Source organism: Giraffa tippelskirchi, chromosome 8 (assembly GCF_054371585.1).
Source record: "Giraffa tippelskirchi isolate mGirTip1 chromosome 8, T2T-mGirTip1v1.2.pri, whole genome shotgun sequence".
Classification (NCBI taxonomy): Eukaryota; Metazoa; Chordata; class Mammalia; order Artiodactyla; family Giraffidae; genus Giraffa; species Giraffa tippelskirchi.
In genome coordinates this window covers 66044643-66066467 of record NC_137282.1, presented here as the reverse complement: position 1 = coordinate 66066467, position 21825 = coordinate 66044643, and the positions used below count along the sequence as shown (strand labels likewise).

The 21825-nt window shown below is 55.3% G+C and overlaps 4 protein-coding genes across 4 annotated transcripts in view; 3 read left to right on the top strand and 1 right to left on the bottom strand.

Annotated features, from left to right (window-relative positions):
- The window catches only part of LOC145517098 (uncharacterized), a 437457-nt gene that overhangs the window by 202100 nt on the left and 213532 nt on the right, over positions 1–21825 (bottom strand). The window contains exons 62-66 of the mRNA XM_081519356.1: positions 21538–21649; positions 14627–14884; positions 13898–14009; positions 6987–7244; positions 6258–6369 (exon numbers count right to left, since the gene is read on the bottom strand). The gene's annotated coding sequence lies outside the window, so the exon portion shown is untranslated. The remainder of the gene's footprint in view (positions 1–6257; positions 6370–6986; positions 7245–13897; positions 14010–14626; positions 14885–21537; positions 21650–21825) is intronic.
- Positions 1812–6370, top strand: LOC145518968 (uncharacterized). Its single transcript, XM_081524232.1, has 3 exons — positions 1812–1820; positions 3003–3315; positions 3568–6370. Exons 1-3 carry the CDS (start codon positions 1812–1814, stop codon positions 4194–4196), a joined length of 951 nt encoding a protein of 316 aa, XP_081380358.1. The 3' UTR covers positions 4197–6370.
- Positions 10101–14010, top strand: LOC145517339 (uncharacterized). Its single transcript, XM_081519619.1, has 3 exons — positions 10101–10242; positions 10642–10955; positions 11208–14010. The coding sequence occupies exons 2-3, from the start codon at positions 10655–10657 to the stop codon at positions 11834–11836; spliced, it is 930 nt and encodes a 309-aa protein (XP_081375745.1). The 5' UTR covers positions 10101–10242; positions 10642–10654; the 3' UTR covers positions 11837–14010.
- LOC145517343 (uncharacterized) lies at positions 17741–21650 on the top strand. The gene is made up of 3 exons (XM_081519624.1): positions 17741–17882; positions 18282–18595; positions 18848–21650. Exons 2-3 carry the CDS (start codon positions 18295–18297, stop codon positions 19474–19476), a joined length of 930 nt encoding a protein of 309 aa, XP_081375750.1. The 5' UTR covers positions 17741–17882; positions 18282–18294; the 3' UTR covers positions 19477–21650.

Sequence of the window (21825 nt, the reverse complement as noted above, 5' to 3'; positions counted from 1 at the left end):
AAAGCTTATCAAGGATGTGTCTCCAAACAGACAAAGAACACCAACACAACAAGCCTGTGAAAACTAGGGAAAGGTCTGAAGGGACACCAGACTGAGGAAGACACACACAGAGTATCCCGGATGATGTCCAGCACTGAGGGCCTGAAGAATCAACAGTCTAGTTGTACCTCCTCAGGCCTGTGTGACCCTGGGTGAGGCCTCTGTTTCCCGGTGGCTCTGAGAGATGGACAGGGAGGAAGGGGAAGAGAAATCACTTGCATTTCTAATACTCACAGCAAAGTCTTCCAATGAGAAGGGAATTATCACCCCCACTGACAATGCCATTCACTGAAGTGATCCCCACGGGTCCATCTAACCCAGAAGGGAAGGAAGGACCTGTTCTCACAAAACGGCGAGACATGGAAGAAGGAAGATCAAGCCCACACCAATCCCTGGAAAGAGAAGCTGTGCTCAGGGCTTGAAAGAATTCCTATTTGGAAAATGATATCCCAGCCCCACAAGGCAATCCACAGCTTCGATGCTATTCCTCCCAAAATGCCAATGCATTTTCGCACCCAACCAAGAATTGCAAAAGGGGTACGGAAACAGAAAAGAGCCTAAATTGTCAATACAATCCGACGAAAAAGCCCCGATACGGGCATCCAAGGTTGTGTGAAAGGAAATTAGACGACCAAACTAGGATCCTCAGGAGTGTATCGGAGAAGGCAATGGCGACCCACTCCAGTACTCTTGCCTGGAAAATGCCCTGGACGGAGGAGCCTGGTAGGCTGCAGGCCATGGGGTCGCGCAGAGTCAGACACGACTGAAGTGACTTAGCCGCAGCAGCAGCAGCAGGAGCCGGACAGTATGCTATTGGGAATACAACAACACACACAGATCCAGATCGATGGAATAAAGTTGAGGGTCCAGACACAGACCCCAGCATCCATGCTCAACTCATCTCTGACACAGAAGGGGAGAATATCCAAATGGGAACAAGAAAGCCTCTTCAATACATGTCCATGGGAAAACCAGACAGCTACATCTGAAGAACGCTATTGGTTTTGATCTCAGACCACCTCAATATCGGGGAAAACCTCACCCTAAAGGCTGATGTCATGAGATAGCTAGAAAGAAGCGTAGGTCAAAGGCTCCTTAACATCAGAGTCTCCTTGCCATTTGCTGGGCGGAGGTAGAAATGGGTCTCTTCAAGTAAGGGAAAGAGGTACACGAAGTACACCAATGGGTTTCCATCCAATGGAACCTCTTCACAACAGAGAAGCTAAGCATTCACAAATGCAAAAGAGAGGAAACGGAACACGAGAGACTCCTTGCAAGTGGTGTATCTGAGAAGGGGTTCATATGGAAAGAGACGAAGAATGCACAGCACTCAGATTCCAAGAAACACCACCACCACCCTTGACCCTTCCCCCATGACCAACTCCGACCTAAAGCCTTTCTCTCCCTCTAACCTATCCCTAAAACATAACCCTCATCTAATCATATACACGTGCATTCCTAGCATCCATCCGTCCACACACGAGAGAGAAAGAGGAAGACACAGACTGAATTGAGAAAGGAAAAGAGAGGGACACAGCCAGAGAGAGACACGGAACCAAAGAGAGGAAAGGAGTCGATGGTCCAGACTTTTCATCAATCTGTCTCGAAGGTAGAAGCAATGACAGCGCCCATCCACCCCAGAAGGGGGAAAAGGACGGAAGGTTTGGAGAGGAAAAGACAAGAACGCAGGGAGCCATTAGAAGCTCAGCCACCCGCAGAAGCCGAGCTGGGACACTTGAACAGAATCTCAATGGAAACAGAGGACTAGAAAGATGGCCACTGTTTTCTATAAGAGAGGGAGACCTTCGAGTCTTCCTTTCGGTCCTCCAACTTGGACGCGGGGTCTCAAAACATTCAGGAGGGGGAGTGCCTTTTCCTGGGTACCACGGCACATCGAGGCCTCGTTCTGCCCCATTCTGTGCTGTGTCAGCCCAGGAAGGAATCTTTCTTTCTGAAGTCTCAGCGCACAAGCTCCACGTGATATCGGCCCCAGGTGGAAAGGCATGGAGCTGCTCGTAGGCCGACAGACCTAGGAAGCAGATGGGAGAATGACCGCCACTCTGCAGATGGAGAGACTGGGGAAACCCTGAGGGGCATATGCTTGTCCAGGGCCACACCACTTATGAGAAGAAGGAGCCTGGTCTGAGAGCAGCGGGGCCCTCGGAGCTCAGGCCCTGGCTGCACCCAGGCCTCCCCAGGGCTCTCGGCTGGGCTGGGTGGGTGTCACTGTGCCTGCACATGGCTTAAGGGTGGTGGTCGAGCAGTCAGAAACCCAGAGATTCCCTTGGGAAGTTTTGGGGAAGGGACCTCAGCACGAACCCCAAGAAATGATGTCACCTGCCGGCAACAGAACCCAACAGAACCCGCAACCCGGGTATCCAGGCCTCGAGAGCGGAGAGGAGCCCCCAGCCAGATCACTTGCTGCCGAGATGTTCTGCTGTTTGCCCCTGCCCAGAGGCCGGGGCCTCAGGAGAGCTCACAGGCAGTGTGCGTGGGCACCCTGTCGACATTGGCTCAGGGCACCCCCGAGACGCCTCTGGCCCTTTGCCCGGAGAAACAGAAAGGTAACACGGGGAGCCCCCGGCCGGGCCAGGCCACCTCTCCCATGCCACCCGGAAACACCGGGTCCTTTGCCTGTGTGTGTGGATGCGGGTTTCTCGGGGTGTGTCTCCCTCAAGGAAGCCCAGGTGGATGTGGGGTCAGAAGCCTGCCGACAAGTTGTGTCCACACCCCAGGGGAGAGCATGCTGGGCGGGATGGGGAGAGTGCGGGCAGGGCCGGCCGCCCAGGCTGACCTCACACCCTCAGGTGGGTCTCTTTCCTCCCGGGTGGGGATCTGAGCAGACACACGTCTCTGACCCTTCTGGGCAGAGAAGTTCGAGCAGGCCGAAGCAGCGGCTCCACTGGCCAGGCCCAGCTCGGAAAACTCCCAGCATGGCTGGCTGACGGTCACTGTCGTTGCAGAGCTTCCCACGTGATGAGGCCGAGGACGGGGACACCCCATCCAGCTCCCGGAGGGAGGGGTCGGAGCACCACCCCCCCGCCCGTGAGGCCCAGTGCAGGCTCCAGGTGAGCGTGCCCACGGAGGCATCAGCCCCACCGGGGGCGAAGCGGAGGCGGGGAAGGCCTGCTGCCGAGACACCGCCCAGGATACACCCGGCGGCCCAGTCTGAGGCTGCCACGGAGCTCAGCACACCCGGCTCCGACCCAGAGTCCCGAGAACCCCGGCCTCTGAGGCAGCAGGAGGACCTGGAGCCCAGCACGCCAGAGCACAGAGGTGAGGACGCTGGGGCTGGTGTACGGGAGTGTGTGCGGAGGGGGTGCTGAGCTACACAGGGACGAGTCCCCGAAAGCTGCTGCTGGGCCTGCAGCAAGCGCTGGCCTCACACCCCCCACCCCCCATCTTGCACACTTCAGTCCCAAAAGACATCCGACCCTGGGTATTCTTTGCGAATCTCTTGGAAGCTTTCTGTCCCGGGATACGCACATGCCAAGGCTGGCCTGCGGGCAAACGATGCTTCTCCCACAGCTCTAGCACTGGCCTCCAACTGGAACCAGGCTCCACTTCCCAGACCTGTCCCTACAGAGGTGGTGGCTCCAGGTGCAGGACCCAGGGATCCACCGAGGGCAGATGGAGAACCGAGACTTGCCCTCGCAGAGACACCAGGCCAGCTGGGTACTGGCCAGCACACCGGGCAGATCGGATCTCCGTGCCTGCAGGACCCCCAGCCCCAGGCACTGATGTCCCACCCCCTCAGCCAGAACCTCCACCTCCACGTGCACCTCTACCTGCTCGGCCTTTGGCAGGAGAACCCGAGGCAGAGGAGGAGTCACCGCCTCGGCAGGGAGAGCCTGCCCTGGCTCCCGCGCAACACCCAGACGCCCACGATGACTCACCCACCCCTGCAGGGAGAACGAGCCCCCGCTCTGGACAGAGACCCAGAGCCCTTGCCGGAAACACCACGTCCAGGGGAGCGGTCGGCTCTGCAGCCTCCATCCCTGTCTGCTCACCGTGGACGCCGTCAGCTCGGTCTGCCCCCAGGGGACATGGAGTTCCTTTCCCCCGAACTGCTTTGTATTTGGTTTGTTTCCACCTTTCTGGTGATGTTTTCTTTTTTGCATGGTTTCCTGTATTTTTGTTGGTTAAGTTGGGAGTAGTAAACTTTTTCATCATTGTTGCAATTTGGGAACACTGTTGTGTAACTCTGGTGATACTGTGTTACCATCACCACTTTGTAGTTTCAGACCCGTTCCATCTGTATGCCCCACCCCCAAACAAAGCCTGGATTCAAGGCAAGCATGCCCTGTTCATCCCTCCGCCCGATCCTGAACACAATTTCATCTTTTCTTTCTGTATTCTTTCCTATATTCTTGGTGTCCCCAATCAATGACTCTCAGTGAAATGACTGAAGGAGTTTTTTTCGGACTCTCCACCTACTGTAAGACTCCACTGGAGAGTTCTCATGTTTATGTCCTTTGAACTAGCCTTTGATAGCTGAAAGGACGTTGTACGTCCTTTCAAGATACCACGTGCCAAACGAAGCCCTTTTGGCAAATGCCATCATTATCTCCAGGCAGGCATTGCTGTTTGAAGGGTGACATCTCAGCCAGAAGGCAGAGGCTGAGCTCCTCTTGTTGCACCAGCTCCCAAAAGAAGCCAAGAAAGGGAGCTGTTACAACAAACCACCCCAACGCCCAGGAAAGCGTTCTTCATGACAGAAGGCTAGAAAATGACCCAACATCCTTGTGGCCCAGAACCCCTCTAGAAATTCACTGTTCCATAAAAAAGAGAAACAGATGGGAAGTTCCAAGGAGAGGCAATGCCCATGGCCAGTGTATTTTAGAGACGGCCTGACCGCTCCGGGGAAGACACGCACTGACAGAACCCCTTGGGAAACAGCCGTGATAGTCCTCACTGTCGTAAGGGATTCCTCTGGGGACAACCTGCCCTGGGCACCACACGAGGGAGCAGACCGGCTTCTCTTCCTCTGCCCCCACACCATTGACTCATCAAGGCAGCTCAGGTGTTCTCATGCCCTGCCTGCCTGCCTGCCTGGCTCATCCGAGAGCTGTGACCACCTCCAGGACAGGACTCCACCTTCCGCTCTCTGTGTACCGTGAATCTGCACACAGTGGGCTTTCAGAACCTTAGGAGACTTGAGCCATTCCCACTCGAGCCAGAACCCTCCCCAGGAAGGAAAACAGCTGTGGAGTCCTTTTGGCCCCAGCACTGGTTCCGAAACCCTGGCGGCTCCTAGAGCCTCTACGGTGTGAAGAGGGAGGTCCCTTTTGACAGAGCTTTCCGGCCGTCAGATCTAAGCTGCTGTTTCACTGTCAGCTGTGTCTCTTCCGTTGCAGCGTTGCAGGTGGGCCACGCTGCTCCAAAGGAGCTCACAAGCTGAGTTTCAAGGGAGGTATTGAGAGGACAGGGATGGCTACAACGTGCTGCAAACTGAGTGAGGGTCCCCACAATCCTCAGCAAAGGTCTGTGGTGTGCAAGTGGGGAGCAGAGGGCCCCCAAGTTCCAAAGGAAGGGAGGTACTCGGGAGCTAAAGCCCTTGGCTTCTGTGGTAGCAGCTGCAGATGGCAGCTCGTCCACAGTGCACTTCGAATGAGGTCATATGAGCGGGACTCTGGAAATGGCTCCGAAATCCAGAGAAAGGGGTCAGGGTATGTGGGAATCCGGCGGGGGTGGGGGGTGGATGAAGGAAGGTGTCCTTCCTCTCTCCAGTGCAATTTGGTTTGGTGAGTCTCAAAGCTACCAGATGGCACTTCCCAAGTCAGGCCCCTGCAGGAATCAGGGTGGGCTGCATGCCTCGGCCCCTGCCACAGGGACAAGCCACACCAGTGGCCTCCCTGAGCTCCAATGGCCGGATCTGGGGGTTCTGTCTGGGTGCACACGTCCTTGCTCTGGCCAAGTTCCCCCCTTCTCTGAGCACCAGCTTCATCCTCTCGAATGAGGACATCGATTGCTACCTTGGCACGTTACTCTCTTCATCCTGTGAAGACTCATTAGGCTTATCCTACAATTACTAGCTGGCCCGAAGAGATATCTCCTGAATCCAGATTAAGCTGGAGTCTCCCAGGCTCATCTGGCATGTCTTCCCTGAAGTCTGCCAAAACCCACACCCTTGCATTTCCAGGGACTCCCCTTAGCCAGCTGGGCAGAAAACCCAGCATGTTTCAAACAAGCTGACAGACAAGCGGGAGAGGACTCACGGGCAGACGGCTTCCCTCAGGTCTCGGGTGGAGCTCTGGGACCACAGCAGCAACAGGCCATCCCAGCCCCTGGGCTCAGCAGCGCCCTCATTCTCACGCCGGCGGCTCTGCCCTGAGGGGAGCAGGAAGGTCACCAACTGCCGCAGGCGGACCTCACGCCCCTCCCACTGCCGGAGCCTGACCTCACCCGGCCCCACCCCTTCCCCTACCAGAGCAGGACGAGAGCTCCTCTTCCCCTGGCTTCTAACGTGAGGCCCGGCCCTCAGCCCCGATTGGGCACTGCCCCAGTCCGGAGCCAATCACAGTGGCCAAGGAGGTGGAAGGCACCGATTGGCCAGGGCCAGGTCATGTGACCATACTCCCCAGGAAACTCAAATATTACCAAGATTCCCTAAGAAACCAATGAACAAAATTATCCAGTAAAGGCAAACCGTACTTTTTAATGAGGCCAAAGTCTCAGAAAAAAAAAAAAAAATGCTTCACAATGAAGTGCTCAAGGAAGCTACAAAATAAACTTTCAGAAAAGTTTAGTAGTTTTTTTAATAGGGTGACGGAGAGCTATACCTATCCCATATATGTGAATTTAGGTTTAAACTAGATTCCCCTTGGCTATTTTATAAGACAAAAAAACCCCACATCACCCCCTTTCACTCCCCCCCCGCCCCCAAAAAGTGTTTTAATCTATTGAATTTTTGTGTCCTCAGTTGTGTCTGATTCACGGCAACTCACGATCTCTACACAGCCAGGCTCTTCCGTCCATGGAATTCAGGGCAATTTGTTCTGTCACAGTAAATGCCCACCCTGGGTGATCCAAACGGAAGGGCTCAGAGGCTCCTGAGAGACTAACTCCTTTCAGCTGAGCACAGAGCTGGCTCCTCACTGGGATGCCTGTGGCCTGGGGCTCCCAGAGGGGAGAGCACCACTCGCCCCACCGTGTGTTCACAGCTGGAAGTGCAGGCTGCTCCTCACTCCCCCTTGACAGTGTCCCTGAGGGCAGAACAGTGTGAAGTTAATCAAGGTGGAAACGCAAACTCCAATGCAAGCAAACTTCCCACAAGGTCTCCAAAACCACTCAGGAACAGGGTATTGGAAACTGCAGGGGATGACATGAATGGAGATGGAGACTTGACACCTTACACCGAGTTCACTTCCAGTTATCCCTAGACAAACATTCCATGAAAACTTGTCACAAATCTAGAGGAACAATGAGCAGAAACCGGACACGTGCTTTGAGTCTTCACACACAAAACTAAAAGGCAGTCCACAAAAAAAACCAGGAGAATACAGTGCACTTTGCAAAATCAAAGATATCTACTGTGGGAAAGACCTCAGTACAAAAGCAAAAGACAGGTCATACATCGCGAGATGAATGAATGGAAACACAAAGCTTATCAAGGATGTGTCTCCAAACAGACAAAGAACACCAACACAACAAGCCTGTGAAAACTAGGGAAAGGTCTGAAGGGACACCAGACTGAGGAAGACACACACAGAGTATCCCGGATGATGTCCAGCACTGAGGGCCTGAAGAATCAACAGTCTAGTTGTACCTCCTCAGGCCTGTGTGACCCTGGGTGAGGCCTCTGTTTCCCGGTGGCTCTGAGAGATGGACAGGGAGGAAGGGGAAGAGAAATCACTTGCATTTCTAATACTCACAGCAAAGTCTTCCAATGAGAAGGGAATTATCACCCCCACTGACAATGCCATTCACTGAAGTGATCCCCACGGGTCCATCTAACCCAGAAGGGAAGGAAGGACCTGTTCTCACAAAACGGCGAGACATGGAAGAAGGAAGATCAAGCCCACACCAATCCCTGGAAAGAGAAGCTGTGCTCAGGGCTTGAAAGAATTCCTATTTGGAAAATGATATCCCAGCCCCACAAGGCAATCCACAGCTTCGATGCTATTCCTCCCAAAATGCCAATGCATTTTCGCACCCAACCAAGAATTGCAAAAGGGGTACGGAAACAGAAAAGAGCCTAAATTGTCAATACAATCCGACGAAAAAGCCCCGATACGGGCATCCAAGGTTGTGTGAAAGGAAATTAGACGACCAAACTAGGATCCTCAGGAGTGTATCGGAGAAGGCAATGGCGACCCACTCCAGTACTCTTGCCTGGAAAATGCCCTGGACGGAGGAGCCTGGTAGGCTGCAGGCCATGGGGTCGCGCAGAGTCAGACACGACTGAAGTGACTTAGCCGCAGCAGCAGCAGCAGGAGCCGGACAGTATGCTATTGGGAATACAACAACACACACAGATCCAGATCGATGGAATAAAGTTGAGGGTCCAGACACAGACCCCAGCATCCATGCTCAACTCATCTCTGACACAGAAGGGGAGAATATCCAAATGGGAACAAGAAAGCCTCTTCAATACATGTCCATGGGAAAACCAGACAGCTACATCTGAAGAACGCTATTGGTTTTGATCTCAGACCACCTCAATATCGGGGAAAACCTCACCCTAAAGGCTGATGTCATGAGATAGCTAGAAAGAAGCGTAGGTCAAAGGCTCCTTAACATCAGAGTCTCCTTGCCATTTGCTGGGCGGAGGTAGAAATGGGTCTCTTCAAGTAAGGGAAAGAGGTACACGAAGTACACCAATGGGTTTCCATCCAATGGAACCTCTTCACAACAGAGAAGCTAAGCATTCACAAATGCAAAAGAGAGGAAACGGAACACGAGAGACTCCTTGCAAGTGGTGTATCTGAGAAGGGGTTCATATGGAAAGGACGAAGAATGCACAGCACTCAGATTCCAAGAAACACCACCACCACCCTTGACCCTTCCCCCATGACCAACTCCGACCTAAAGCCTTTCTCTCCCTCTAACCTATCCCTAAAACATAACCCTCATCTAATCATATACACGTGCATTCCTAGCATCCATCCGTCCACACACGAGAGAGAAAGAGGAAGACACAGACTGAATTGAGAAAGGAAAAGAGAGGGACACAGCCAGAGAGAGACACGGAACCAAAGAGAGGAAAGGAGTCGATGGTCCAGACTTTTCATCAATCTGTCTCGAAGGTAGAAGCAATGACAGCGCCCATCCACCCCAGAAGGGGGAAAAGGACGGAAGGTTTGGAGAGGAAAAGACAAGAACGCAGGGAGCCATTAGAAGCTCAGCCACCCGCAGAAGCCGAGCTGGGACACTTGAACAGAATCTCAATGGAAACAGAGGACTAGAAAGATGGCCACTGTTTTCTATAAGAGAGGGAGACCTTCGAGTCTTCCTTTCGGTCCTCCAACTTGGACGCGGGGTCTCAAAACATTCAGGAGGGGGAGTGCCTTTTCCTGGGTACCACGGCACATCGAGGCCTCGTTCTGCCCCATTCTGTGCTGTGTCAGCCCAGGAAGGAATCTTTCTTTCTGAAGTCTCAGCGCACAAGCTCCACGTGATATCGGCCCCAGGTGGAAAGGCATGGAGCTGCTCGTAGGCCGACAGACCTAGGAAGCAGATGGGAGAATGACCGCCACTCTGCAGATGGAGAGACTGGGGAAACCCTGAGGGGCATATGCTTGTCCAGGGCCACACCACTTATGAGAAGAAGGAGCCTGGTCTGAGAGCAGCGGGGCCCTCGGAGCTCAGGCCCTGGCTGCACCCAGGCCTCCCCAGGGCTCTCGGCTGGGCTGGGTGGGTGTCACTGTGCCTGCACATGGCTTAAGGGTGGTGGTCGAGCAGTCAGAAACCCAGAGATTCCCTTGGGAAGTTTTGGGGAAGGGACCTCAGCACGAACCCCAAGAAATGATGTCACCTGCCGGCAACAGAACCCAACAGAACCCGCAACCCGGGTATCCAGGCCTCGAGAGCGGAGAGGAGCCCCCAGCCAGATCACTTGCTGCCGAGATGTTCTGCTGTTTGCCCCTGCCCAGAGGCCGGGGCCTCAGGAGAGCTCACAGGCAGTGTGCGTGGGCACCCTGTCGACATTGGCTCAGGGCACCCCCGAGACGCCTCTGGCCCTTTGCCCGGAGAAACAGAAAGGTAACACGGGGAGCCCCCGGCCGGGCCAGGCCACCTCTCCCATGCCACCCGGAAACACCGGGTCCTTTGCCTGTGTGTGTGGATGCGGGTTTCTCGGGGTGTGTCTCCCTCAAGGAAGCCCAGGTGGATGTGGGGTCAGAAGCCTGCCGACAAGTTGTGTCCACACCCCAGGGGAGAGCATGCTGGGCGGGATGGGGAGAGTGCGGGCAGGGCCGGCCGCCCAGGCTGACCTCACACCCTCAGGTGGGTCTCTTTCCTCCCGGGTGGGGATCTGAGCAGACACACGTCTCTGACCCTTCTGGGCAGAGAAGTTCGAGCAGGCCGAAGCAGCGGCTCCACTGGCCAGGCCCAGCTCGGAAAACTCCCAGCATGGCTGGCTGACGGTCACTGTCGTTGCAGAGCTTCCCACGTGATGAGGCCGAGGACGGGGACACCCCATCCAGCTCCCGGAGGGAGGGGTCGGAGCACCACCCCCCCCGCCCGTGAGGCCCAGTGCAGGCTCCAGGTGAGCGTGCCCACGGAGGCATCAGCCCCACCGGGGGCGAAGCGGAGGCGGGGAAGGCCTGCTGCCGAGACACCGCCCAGGATACACCCGGCGGCCCAGTCTGAGGCTGCCACGGAGCTCAGCACACCCGGCTCCGACCCAGAGTCCCGAGAACCCCGGCCTCTGAGGCAGCAGGAGGACCTGGAGCCCAGCACGCCAGAGCACAGAGGTGAGGACGCTGGGGCTGGTGTACGGGAGTGTGTGCGGAGGGGGTGCTGAGCTACACAGGGACGAGTCCCCGAAAGCTGCTGCTGGGCCTGCAGCAAGCGCTGGCCTCACACCCCCCACCCCCCATCTTGCACACTTCAGTCCCAAAAGACATCCGACCCTGGGTATTCTTTGCGAATCTCTTGGAAGCTTTCTGTCCCGGGATACGCACATGCCAAGGCTGGCCTGCGGGCAAACGATGCTTCTCCCACAGCTCTAGCACTGGCCTCCAACTGGAACCAGGCTCCACTTCCCAGACCTGTCCCTACAGAGGTGGTGGCTCCAGGTGCAGGACCCAGGGATCCACCGAGGGCAGATGGAGAACCGAGACTTGCCCTCGCAGAGACACCAGGCCAGCTGGGTACTGGCCAGCACACCGGGCAGATCGGATCTCCGTGCCTGCAGGACCCCCAGCCCCAGGCACTGATGTCCCACCCCCTCAGCCAGAACCTCCACCTCCACGTGCACCTCTACCTGCTCGGCCTTTGGCAGGAGAACCCGAGGCAGAGGAGGAGTCACCGCCTCGGCAGGGAGAGCCTGCCCTGGCTCCCGCGCAACACCCAGACGCCCACGATGACTCACCCACCCCTGCAGGGAGAACGAGCCCCCGCTCTGGACAGAGACCCAGAGCCCTTGCCGGAAACACCACGTCCAGGGGAGCGGTCGGCTCTGCAGCCTCCATCCCTGTCTGCTCACCGTGGACGCCGTCAGCTCGGTCTGCCCCCAGGGGACATGGAGTTCCTTTCCCCCGAACTGCTTTGTATTTGGTTTGTTTCCACCTTTCTGGTGATGTTTTCTTTTTTGCATGGTTTCCTGTATTTTTGTTGGTTAAGTTGGGAGTAGTAAACTTTTTCATCATTGTTGCAATTTGGGAACACTGTTGTGTAACTCTGGTGATACTGTGTTACCATCACCACTTTGTAGTTTCAGACCCGTTCCATCTGTATGCCCCACCCCCAAACAAAGCCTGGATTCAAGGCAAGCATGCCCTGTTCATCCCTCCGCCCGATCCTGAACACAATTTCATCTTTTCTTTCTGTATTCTTTCCTATATTCTTGGTGTCCCCAATCAATGACTCTCAGTGAAATGACTGAAGGAGTTTTTTTCGGACTCTCCACCTACTGTAAGACTCCACTGGAGAGTTCTCATGTTTATGTCCTTTGAACTAGCCTTTGATAGCTGAAAGGACGTTGTACGTCCTTTCAAGATACCACGTGCCAAACGAAGCCCTTTTGGCAAATGCCATCATTATCTCCAGGCAGGCATTGCTGTTTGAAGGGTGACATCTCAGCCAGAAGGCAGAGGCTGAGCTCCTCTTGTTGCACCAGCTCCCAAAAGAAGCCAAGAAAGGGAGCTGTTACAACAAACCACCCCAACGCCCAGGAAAGCGTTCTTCATGACAGAAGGCTAGAAAATGACCCAACATCCTTGTGGCCCAGAACCCCTCTAGAAATTCACTGTTCCATAAAAAAGAGAAACAGATGGGAAGTTCCAAGGAGAGGCAATGCCCATGGCCAGTGTATTTTAGAGACGGCCTGACCGCTCCGGGGAAGACACGCACTGACAGAACCCCTTGGGAAACAGCCGTGATAGTCCTCACTGTCGTAAGGGATTCCTCTGGGGACAACCTGCCCTGGGCACCACACGAGGGAGCAGACCGGCTTCTCTTCCTCTGCCCCCACACCATTGACTCATCAAGGCAGCTCAGGTGTTCTCATGCCCTGCCTGCCTGCCTGCCTGGCTCATCCGAGAGCTGTGACCACCTCCAGGACAGGACTCCACCTTCCGCTCTCTGTGTACCGTGAATCTGCACACAGTGGGCTTTCAGAACCTTAGGAGACTTGAGCCATTCCCACTCGAGCCAGAACCCTCCCCAGGAAGGAAAACAGCTGTGGAGTCCTTTTGGCCCCAGCACTGGTTCCGAAACCCTGGCGGCTCCTAGAGCCTCTACGGTGTGAAGAGGGAGGTCCCTTTTGACAGAGCTTTCCGGCCGTCAGATCTAAGCTGCTGTTTCACTGTCAGCTGTGTCTCTTCCGTTGCAGCGTTGCAGGTGGGCCACGCTGCTCCAAAGGAGCTCACAAGCTGAGTTTCAAGGGAGGTATTGAGAGGACAGGGATGGCTACAACGTGCTGCAAACTGAGTGAGGGTCCCCACAATCCTCAGCAAAGGTCTGTGGTGTGCAAGTGGGGAGCAGAGGGCCCCCAAGTTCCAAAGGAAGGGAGGTACTCGGGAGCTAAAGCCCTTGGCTTCTGTGGTAGCAGCTGCAGATGGCAGCTCGTCCACAGTGCACTTCGAATGAGGTCATATGAGCGGGACTCTGGAAATGGCTCCGAAATCCAGAGAAAGGGGTCAGGGTATGTGGGAATCCGGCGGGGGTGGGGGGTGGATGAAGGAAGGTGTCCTTCCTCTCTCCAGTGCAATTTGGTTTGGTGAGTCTCAAAGCTACCAGATGGCACTTCCCAAGTCAGGCCCCTGCAGGAATCAGGGTGGGCTGCATGCCTCGGCCCCTGCCACAGGGACAAGCCACACCAGTGGCCTCCCTGAGCTCCAATGGCCGGATCTGGGGGTTCTGTCTGGGTGCACACGTCCTTGCTCTGGCCAAGTTCCCCCCTTCTCTGAGCACCAGCTTCATCCTCTCGAATGAGGACATCGATTGCTACCTTGGCACGTTACTCTCTTCATCCTGTGAAGACTCATTAGGCTTATCCTACAATTACTAGCTGGCCCGAAGAGATATCTCCTGAATCCAGATTAAGCTGGAGTCTCCCAGGCTCATCTGGCATGTCTTCCCTGAAGTCTGCCAAAACCCACACCCTTGCATTTCCAGGGACTCCCCTTAGCCAGCTGGGCAGAAAACCCAGCATGTTTCAAACAAGCTGACAGACAAGCGGGAGAGGACTCACGGGCAGACGGCTTCCCTCAGGTCTCGGGTGGAGCTCTGGGACCACAGCAGCAACAGGCCATCCCAGCCCCTGGGCTCAGCAGCGCCCTCATTCTCACGCCGGCGGCTCTGCCCTGAGGGGAGCAGGAAGGTCACCAACTGCCGCAGGCGGACCTCACGCCCCTCCCACTGCTGGAGCCTGACCTCACCCGGCCCCACCCCTTCCCCTACCAGAGCAGGACGAGAGCTCCTCTTCCCCTGGCTTCTAACGTGAGGCCCGGCCCTCAGCCCCGATTGGGCACTGCCCCAGTCCGGAGCCAATCACAGTGGCCAAGGAGGTGGAAGGCACCGATTGGCCAGGGCCAGGTCATGTGACCATACTCCCCAGGAAACTCAAATATTACCAAGATTCCCTAAGAAACCAATGAACAAAATTATCCAGTAAAGGCAAACCGTACTTTTTAATGAGGCCAAAGTCTCAGAAAAAAAAAAAAAAATGCTTCACAATGAAGTGCTCAAGGAAGCTACAAAATAAACTTTCAGAAAAGTTTAGTAGTTTTTTTAATAGGGTGACGGAGAGCTATACCTATCCCATATATGTGAATTTAGGTTTAAACTAGATTCCCCTTGGCTATTTTATAAGACAAAAAAACCCCACATCACCCCCTTTCACTCCCCCCCCGCCCCCAAAAAGTGTTTTAATCTATTGAATTTTTGTGTCCTCAGTTGTGTCTGATTCACGGCAACTCACGATCTCTACACAGCCAGGCTCTTCCGTCCATGGAATTCAGGGCAATTTGTTCTGTCACAGTAAATGCCCACCCTGGGTGATCCAAACGGAAGGGCTCAGAGGCTCCTGAGAGACTAACTCCTTTCAGCTGAGCACAGAGCTGGCTCCTCACTGGGATGCCTGTGGCCTGGGGCTCCCAGAGGGGAGAGCACCACTCGCCCCACCGTGTGTTCACAGCTGGAAGTGCAGGCTGCTCCTCACTCCCCCTTGACAGTGTCCCTGAGGGCAGAACAGTGTGAAGTTAATCAAGGTGGAAACGCAAACTCCAATGCAAGCAAACTTCCCACAAGGTCTCCAAAACCACTCAGGAACAGGGTATTGGAAACTGCAGGGGATGACATGAATGGAGATGGAGACTTGACACCTTACACCGAGTTCACTTCCAGTTATCCCTAGACAAACATTCCATGAAAACTTGTCACAAATCTAGAGGAACAATGAGCAGAAACCGGACACGTGCTTTGAGTCTTCACACACAAAACTAAAAGGCAGTCCACAAAAAAAACCAGGAGAATACAGTGCACTTTGCAAAATCAAAGATATCTACTGTGGGAAAGACCTCAGTACAAAAGCAAAAGACAGGTCATACATCGCGAGATGAATGAATGGAAACACAAAGCTTATCAAGGATGTGTCTCCAAACAGACAAAGAACACCAACACAACAAGCCTGTGAAAACTAGGGAAAGGTCTGAAGGGACACCAGACTGAGGAAGACACACACAGAGTATCCCGGATGATGTCCAGCACTGAGGGCCTGAAGAATCAACAGTCTAGTTGTACCTCCTCAGGCCTGTGTGACCCTGGGTGAGGCCTCTGTTTCCCGGTGGCTCTGAGAGATGGACAGGGAGGAAGGGGAAGAGAAATCACTTGCATTTCTAATACTCACAGCAAAGTCTTCCAATGAGAAGGGAATTATCACCCCCACTGACAATGCCATTCACTGAAGTGATCCCCACGGGTCCATCTAACCCAGAAGGGAAGGAAGGACCTGTTCTCACAAAACGGCGAGACATGGAAGAAGGAAGATCAAGCCCACACCAATCCCTGGAAAGAGAAGCTGTGCTCAGGGCTTGAAAGAATTCCTATTTGGAAAATGATATCCCAGCCCCACAAGGCAATCCACAGCTTCGATGCTATTCCTCCCAAAATGCCAATGCATTTTCGCACCCAACCAAGAATTGCAAAAGGGGTACGGAAACAGAAAAGAGCCTAAATTGTCAATACAATCCGACGAAAAAGCCCCGATACGGGCATCCAAGGTTGTGTGAAAGGAAATTAGACGACCAAACTAGGATCCTCAGGAGTGTATCGGAGAAGGCAATGGCGACCCACTCCAGTACTCTTGCCTGGAAAATGCCCTGGACGGAGGAGCCTGGTAGGCTGCAGGCCATGGGGTCGCGCAGAGTCAGACACGACTGAAGTGACTTAGCCGCAGCAGCAGCAGCAGGAGCCGGACAGTATGCTATTGGGAATACAACAACACACACAGATCCAGATCGATGGAATAAAGTTGAGGGTCCAGACACAGACCCCAGCATCCATGCTCAACTCATCTCTGACACAGAAGGGGAGAATATCCAAATGGGAACAAGAAAGCCTCTTCAATACATGTCCATGGGAAAACCAGACAGCTACATCTGAAGAACGCTATTGGTTTTGATCTCAGACCACCTCAATATCGGGGAAAACCTCACCCTAAAGGCTGATGTCATGAGATAGCTAGAAAGAAGCGTAGGTCAAAGGCTCCTTAACATCAGAGTCTCCTTGCCATTTGCTGGGCGGAGGTAGAAATGGGTCTCTTCAAGTAAGGGAAAGAGGTACACGAAGTACACCAATGGGTTTCCATCCAATGGAACCTCTTCACAACAGAGAAGCTAAGCATTCACAAATGCAAAAGAGAGGAAACGGAACACGAGAGACTCCTTGCAAGTGGTGTATCTGAGAAGGGGTTCATATGGAAAGGACGAAGAATGCACAGCACTCAGATTCCAAGAAACACCACCACCACCCTTGACCCTTCCCCCATGACCAACTCCGACCTAAAGCCTTTCTCTCCCTCTAACCTATCCCTAAAACATAACCCTCATCTAATCATATACACGTGCATTCCTAGCATCCATCCGTCCACACACGAGAGAGAAAGAGGAAGACACAGACTGAATTGAGAAAGGAAAAGAGAGGGACACAGCCAGAGAGAGACACGGAACCAAAGAGAGGAAAGGAGTCGATGGTCCAGACTTTTCATCAATCTGTCTCGAAGGTAGAAGCAATGACAGCGCCCATCCACCCCAGAAGGGGGAAAAGGACGGAAGGTTTGGAGAGGAAAAGACAAGAACGCAGGGAGCCATTAGAAGCTCAGCCACCCGCAGAAGCCGAGCTGGGACACTTGAACAGAATCTCAATGGAAACAGAGGACTAGAAAGATGGCCACTGTTTTCTATAAGAGAGGGAGACCTTCGAGTCTTCCTTTCGGTCCTCCAACTTGGACGCGGGGTCTCAAAACATTCAGGAGGGGGAGTGCCTTTTCCTGGGTACCACGGCACATCGAGGCCTCGTTCTGCCCCATTCTGTGCTGTGTCAGCCCAGGAAGGAATCTTTCTTTCTGAAGTCTCAGCGCACAAGCTCCACGTGATATCGGCCCCAGGTGGAAAGGCATGGAGCTGCTCGTAGGCCGACAGACCTAGGAAGCAGATGGGAGAATGACCGCCACTCTGCAGATGGAGAGACTGGGGAAACCCTGAGGGGCATATGCTTGTCCAGGGCCACACCACTTATGAGAAGAAGGAGCCTGGTCTGAGAGCAGCGGGGCCCTCGGAGCTCAGGCCCTGGCTGCACCCAGGCCTCCCCAGGGCTCTCGGCTGGGCTGGGTGGGTGTCACTGTGCCTGCACATGGCTTAAGGGTGGTGGTCGAGCAGTCAGAAACCCAGAGATTCCCTTGGGAAGTTTTGGGGAAGGGACCTCAGCACGAACCCCAAGAAATGATGTCACCTGCCGGCAACAGAACCCAACAGAACCCGCAACCCGGGTATCCAGGCCTCGAGAGCGGAGAGGAGCCCCCAGCCAGATCACTTGCTGCCGAGATGTTCTGCTGTTTGCCCCTGCCCAGAGGCCGGGGCCTCAGGAGAGCTCACAGGCAGTGTGCGTGGGCACCCTGTCGACATTGGCTCAGGGCACCCCCGAGACGCCTCTGGCCCTTTGCCCGGAGAAACAGAAAGGTAACACGGGGAGCCCCCGGCCGGGCCAGGCCACCTCTCCCATGCCACCCGGAAACACCGGGTCCTTTGCCTGTGTGTGTGGATGCGGGTTTCTCGGGGTGTGTCTCCCTCAAGGAAGCCCAGGTGGATGTGGGGTCAGAAGCCTGCCGACAAGTTGTGTCCACACCCCAGGGGAGAGCATGCTGGGCGGGATGGGGAGAGTGCGGGCAGGGCCGGCCGCCCAGGCTGACCTCACACCCTCAGGTGGGTCTCTTTCCTCCCGGGTGGGGATCTGAGCAGACACACGTCTCTGACCCTTCTGGGCAGAGAAGTTCGAGCAGGCCGAAGCAGCGGCTCCACTGGCCAGGCCCAGCTCGGAAAACTCCCAGCATGGCTGGCTGACGGTCACTGTCGTTGCAGAGCTTCCCACGTGATGAGGCCGAGGACGGGGACACCCCATCCAGCTCCCGGAGGGAGGGGTCGGAGCACCACCCCCCCCGCCCGTGAGGCCCAGTGCAGGCTCCAGGTGAGCGTGCCCACGGAGGCATCAGCCCCACCGGGGGCGAAGCGGAGGCGGGGAAGGCCTGCTGCCGAGACACCGCCCAGGATACACCCGGCGGCCCAGTCTGAGGCTGCCACGGAGCTCAGCACACCCGGCTCCGACCCAGAGTCCCGAGAACCCCGGCCTCTGAGGCAGCAGGAGGACCTGGAGCCCAGCACGCCAGAGCACAGAGGTGAGGACGCTGGGGCTGGTGTACGGGAGTGTGTGCGGAGGGGGTGCTGAGCTACACAGGGACGAGTCCCCGAAAGCTGCTGCTGGGCCTGCAGCAAGCGCTGGCCTCACACCCCCCACCCCCCATCTTGCACACTTCAGTCCCAAAAGACATCCGACCCTGGGTATTCTTTGCGAATCTCTTGGAAGCTTTCTGTCCCGGGATACGCACATGCCAAGGCTGGCCTGCGGGCAAACGATGCTTCTCCCACAGCTCTAGCACTGGCCTCCAACTGGAACCAGGCTCCACTTCCCAGACCTGTCCCTACAGAGGTGGTGGCTCCAGGTGCAGGACCCAGGGATCCACCGAGGGCAGATGGAGAACCGAGACTTGCCCTCGCAGAGACACCAGGCCAGCTGGGTACTGGCCAGCACACCGGGCAGATCGGATCTCCGTGCCTGCAGGACCCCCAGCCCCAGGCACTGATGTCCCACCCCCTCAGCCAGAACCTCCACCTCCACGTGCACCTCTACCTGCTCGGCCTTTGGCAGGAGAACCCGAGGCAGAGGAGGAGTCACCGCCTCGGCAGGGAGAGCCTGCCCTGGCTCCCGCGCAACACCCAGACGCCCACGATGACTCACCCACCCCTGCAGGGAGAACGAGCCCCCGCTCTGGACAGAGACCCAGAGCCCTTGCCGGAAACACCACGTCCAGGGGAGCGGTCGGCTCTGCAGCCTCCATCCCTGTCTGCTCACCGTGGACGCCGTCAGCTCGGTCTGCCCCCAGGGGACATGGAGTTCCTTTCCCCCGAACTGCTTTGTATTTGGTTTGTTTCCACCTTTCTGGTGATGTTTTCTTTTTTGCATGGTTTCCTGTATTTTTGTTGGTTAAGTTGGGAGTAGTAAACTTTTTCATCATTGTTGCAATTTGGGAACACTGTTGTGTAACTCTGGTGATACTGTGTTACCATCACCACTTTGTAGTTTCAGACCCGTTCCATCTGTATGCCCCACCCCCAAACAAAGCCTGGATTCAAGGCAAGCATGCCCTGTTCATCCCTCCGCCCGATCCTGAACACAATTTCATCTTTTCTTTCTGTATTCTTTCCTATATTCTTGGTGTCCCCAATCAATGACTCTCAGTGAAATGACTGAAGGAGTTTTTTTCGGACTCTCCACCTACTGTAAGACTCCACTGGAGAGTTCTCATGTTTATGTCCTTTGAACTAGCCTTTGATAGCTGAAAGGACGTTGTACGTCCTTTCAAGATACCACGTGCCAAACGAAGCCCTTTTGGCAAATGCCATCATTATCTCCAGGCAGGCATTGCTGTTTGAAGGGTGACATCTCAGCCAGAAGGCAGAGGCTGAGCTCCTCTTGTTGCACCAGCTCCCAAAAGAAGCCAAGAAAGGGAGCTGTTACAACAAACCACCCCAACGCCCAGGAAAGCGTTCTTCATGACAGAAGGCTAGAAAATGACCCAACATCCTTGTGGCCCAGAACCCCTCTAGAAATTCACTGTTCCATAAAAAAGAGAAACAGATGGGAAGTTCCAAGGAGAGGCAATGCCCATGGCCAGTGTATTTTAGAGACGGCCTGACCGCTCCGGGGAAGACACGCACTGACAGAACCCCTTGGGAAACAGCCGTGATAGTCCTCACTGTCGTAAGGGATTCCTCTGGGGACAACCTGCCCTGGGCACCACACGAGGGAGCAGACCGGCTTCTCTTCCTCTGCCCCCACACCATTGACTCATCAAGGCAGCTCAGGTGTTCTCATGCCCTGCCTGCCTGCCTGCCTGGCTCATCCGAGAGCTGTGACCACCTCCAGGACAGGACTCCACCTTCCGCTCTCTGTGTACCGTGAATCTGCACACAGTGGGCTTTCAGAACCTTAGGAGACTTGAGCCATTCCCACTCGAGCCAGAACCCTCCCCAGGAAGGAAAACAGCTGTGGAGTCCTTTTGGCCCCAGCACTGGTTCCGAAACCCTGGCGGCTCCTAGAGCCTCTACGGTGTGAAGAGGGAGGTCCCTTTTGACAGAGCTTTCCGGCCGTCAGATCTAAGCTGCTGTTTCACTGTCAGCTGTGTCTCTTCCGTTGCAGCGTTGCAGGTGGGCCACGCTGCTCCAAAGGAGCTCACAAGCTGAGTTTCAAGGGAGGTATTGAGAGGACAGGGATGGCTACAACGTGCTGCAAACTGAGTGAGGGTCCCCACAATCCTCAGCAAAGGTCTGTGGTGTGCAAGTGGGGAGCAGAGGGCCCCCAAGTTCCAAAGGAAGGGAGGTACTCGGGAGCTAAAGCCCTTGGCTTCTGTGGTAGCAGCTGCAGATGGCAGCTCGTCCACAGTGCACTTCGAATGAGGTCATATGAGCGGGACTCTGGAAATGGCTCCGAAATCCAGAGAAAGGGGTCAGGGTATGTGGGAATCCGGCGGGGGTGGGGGGTGGATGAAGGAAGGTGTCCTTCCTCTCTCCAGTGCAATTTGGTTTGGTGAGTCTCAAAGCTACCAGATGGCACTTCCCAAGTCAGGCCCCTGCAGGAATCAGGGTGGGCTGCATGCCTCGGCCCCTGCCACAGGGACAAGCCACACCAGTGGCCTCCCTGAGCTCCAATGGCCGGATCTGGGGGTTCTGTCTGGGTGCACACGTCCTTGCTCTGGCCAAGTTCCCCCCTTCTCTGAGCACCAGCTTCATCCTCTCGAATGAGGACATCGATTGCTACCTTGGCACGTTACTCTCTTCATCCTGTGAAGACTCATTAGGCTTATCCTACAATTACTAGCTGGCCCGAAGAGATATCTCCTGAATCCAGATTAAGCTGGAGTCTCCCAGGCTCATCTGGCATGTCTTCCCTGAAGTCTGCCAAAACCCACACCCTTGCATTTCCAGGGACTCCCCTTAGCCAGCTGGGCAGAAAACCCAGCATGTTTCAAACAAGCTGACAGACAAGCGGGAGAGGACTCACGGGCAGACGGCTTCCCTCAGGTCTCGGGTGGAGCTCTGGGACCACAGCAGCAACAGGCCATCCCAGCCCCTGGGCTCAGCAGCGCCCTCATTCTCACGCCGGCGGCTCTGCCCTGAGGGGAGCAGGAAGGTCACCAACTGCCGCAGGCGGACCTCACGCCCCTCCCACTGCTGGAGCCTGACCTCACCCGGCCCCACCCCTTCCCCTACCCGAGCAGGACGAGAGCTCCTCTTCCCCTGGCTTCTAACGTGAGGCCCGGCCCTCAGCCCCGATTGGGCACTGCCCCAG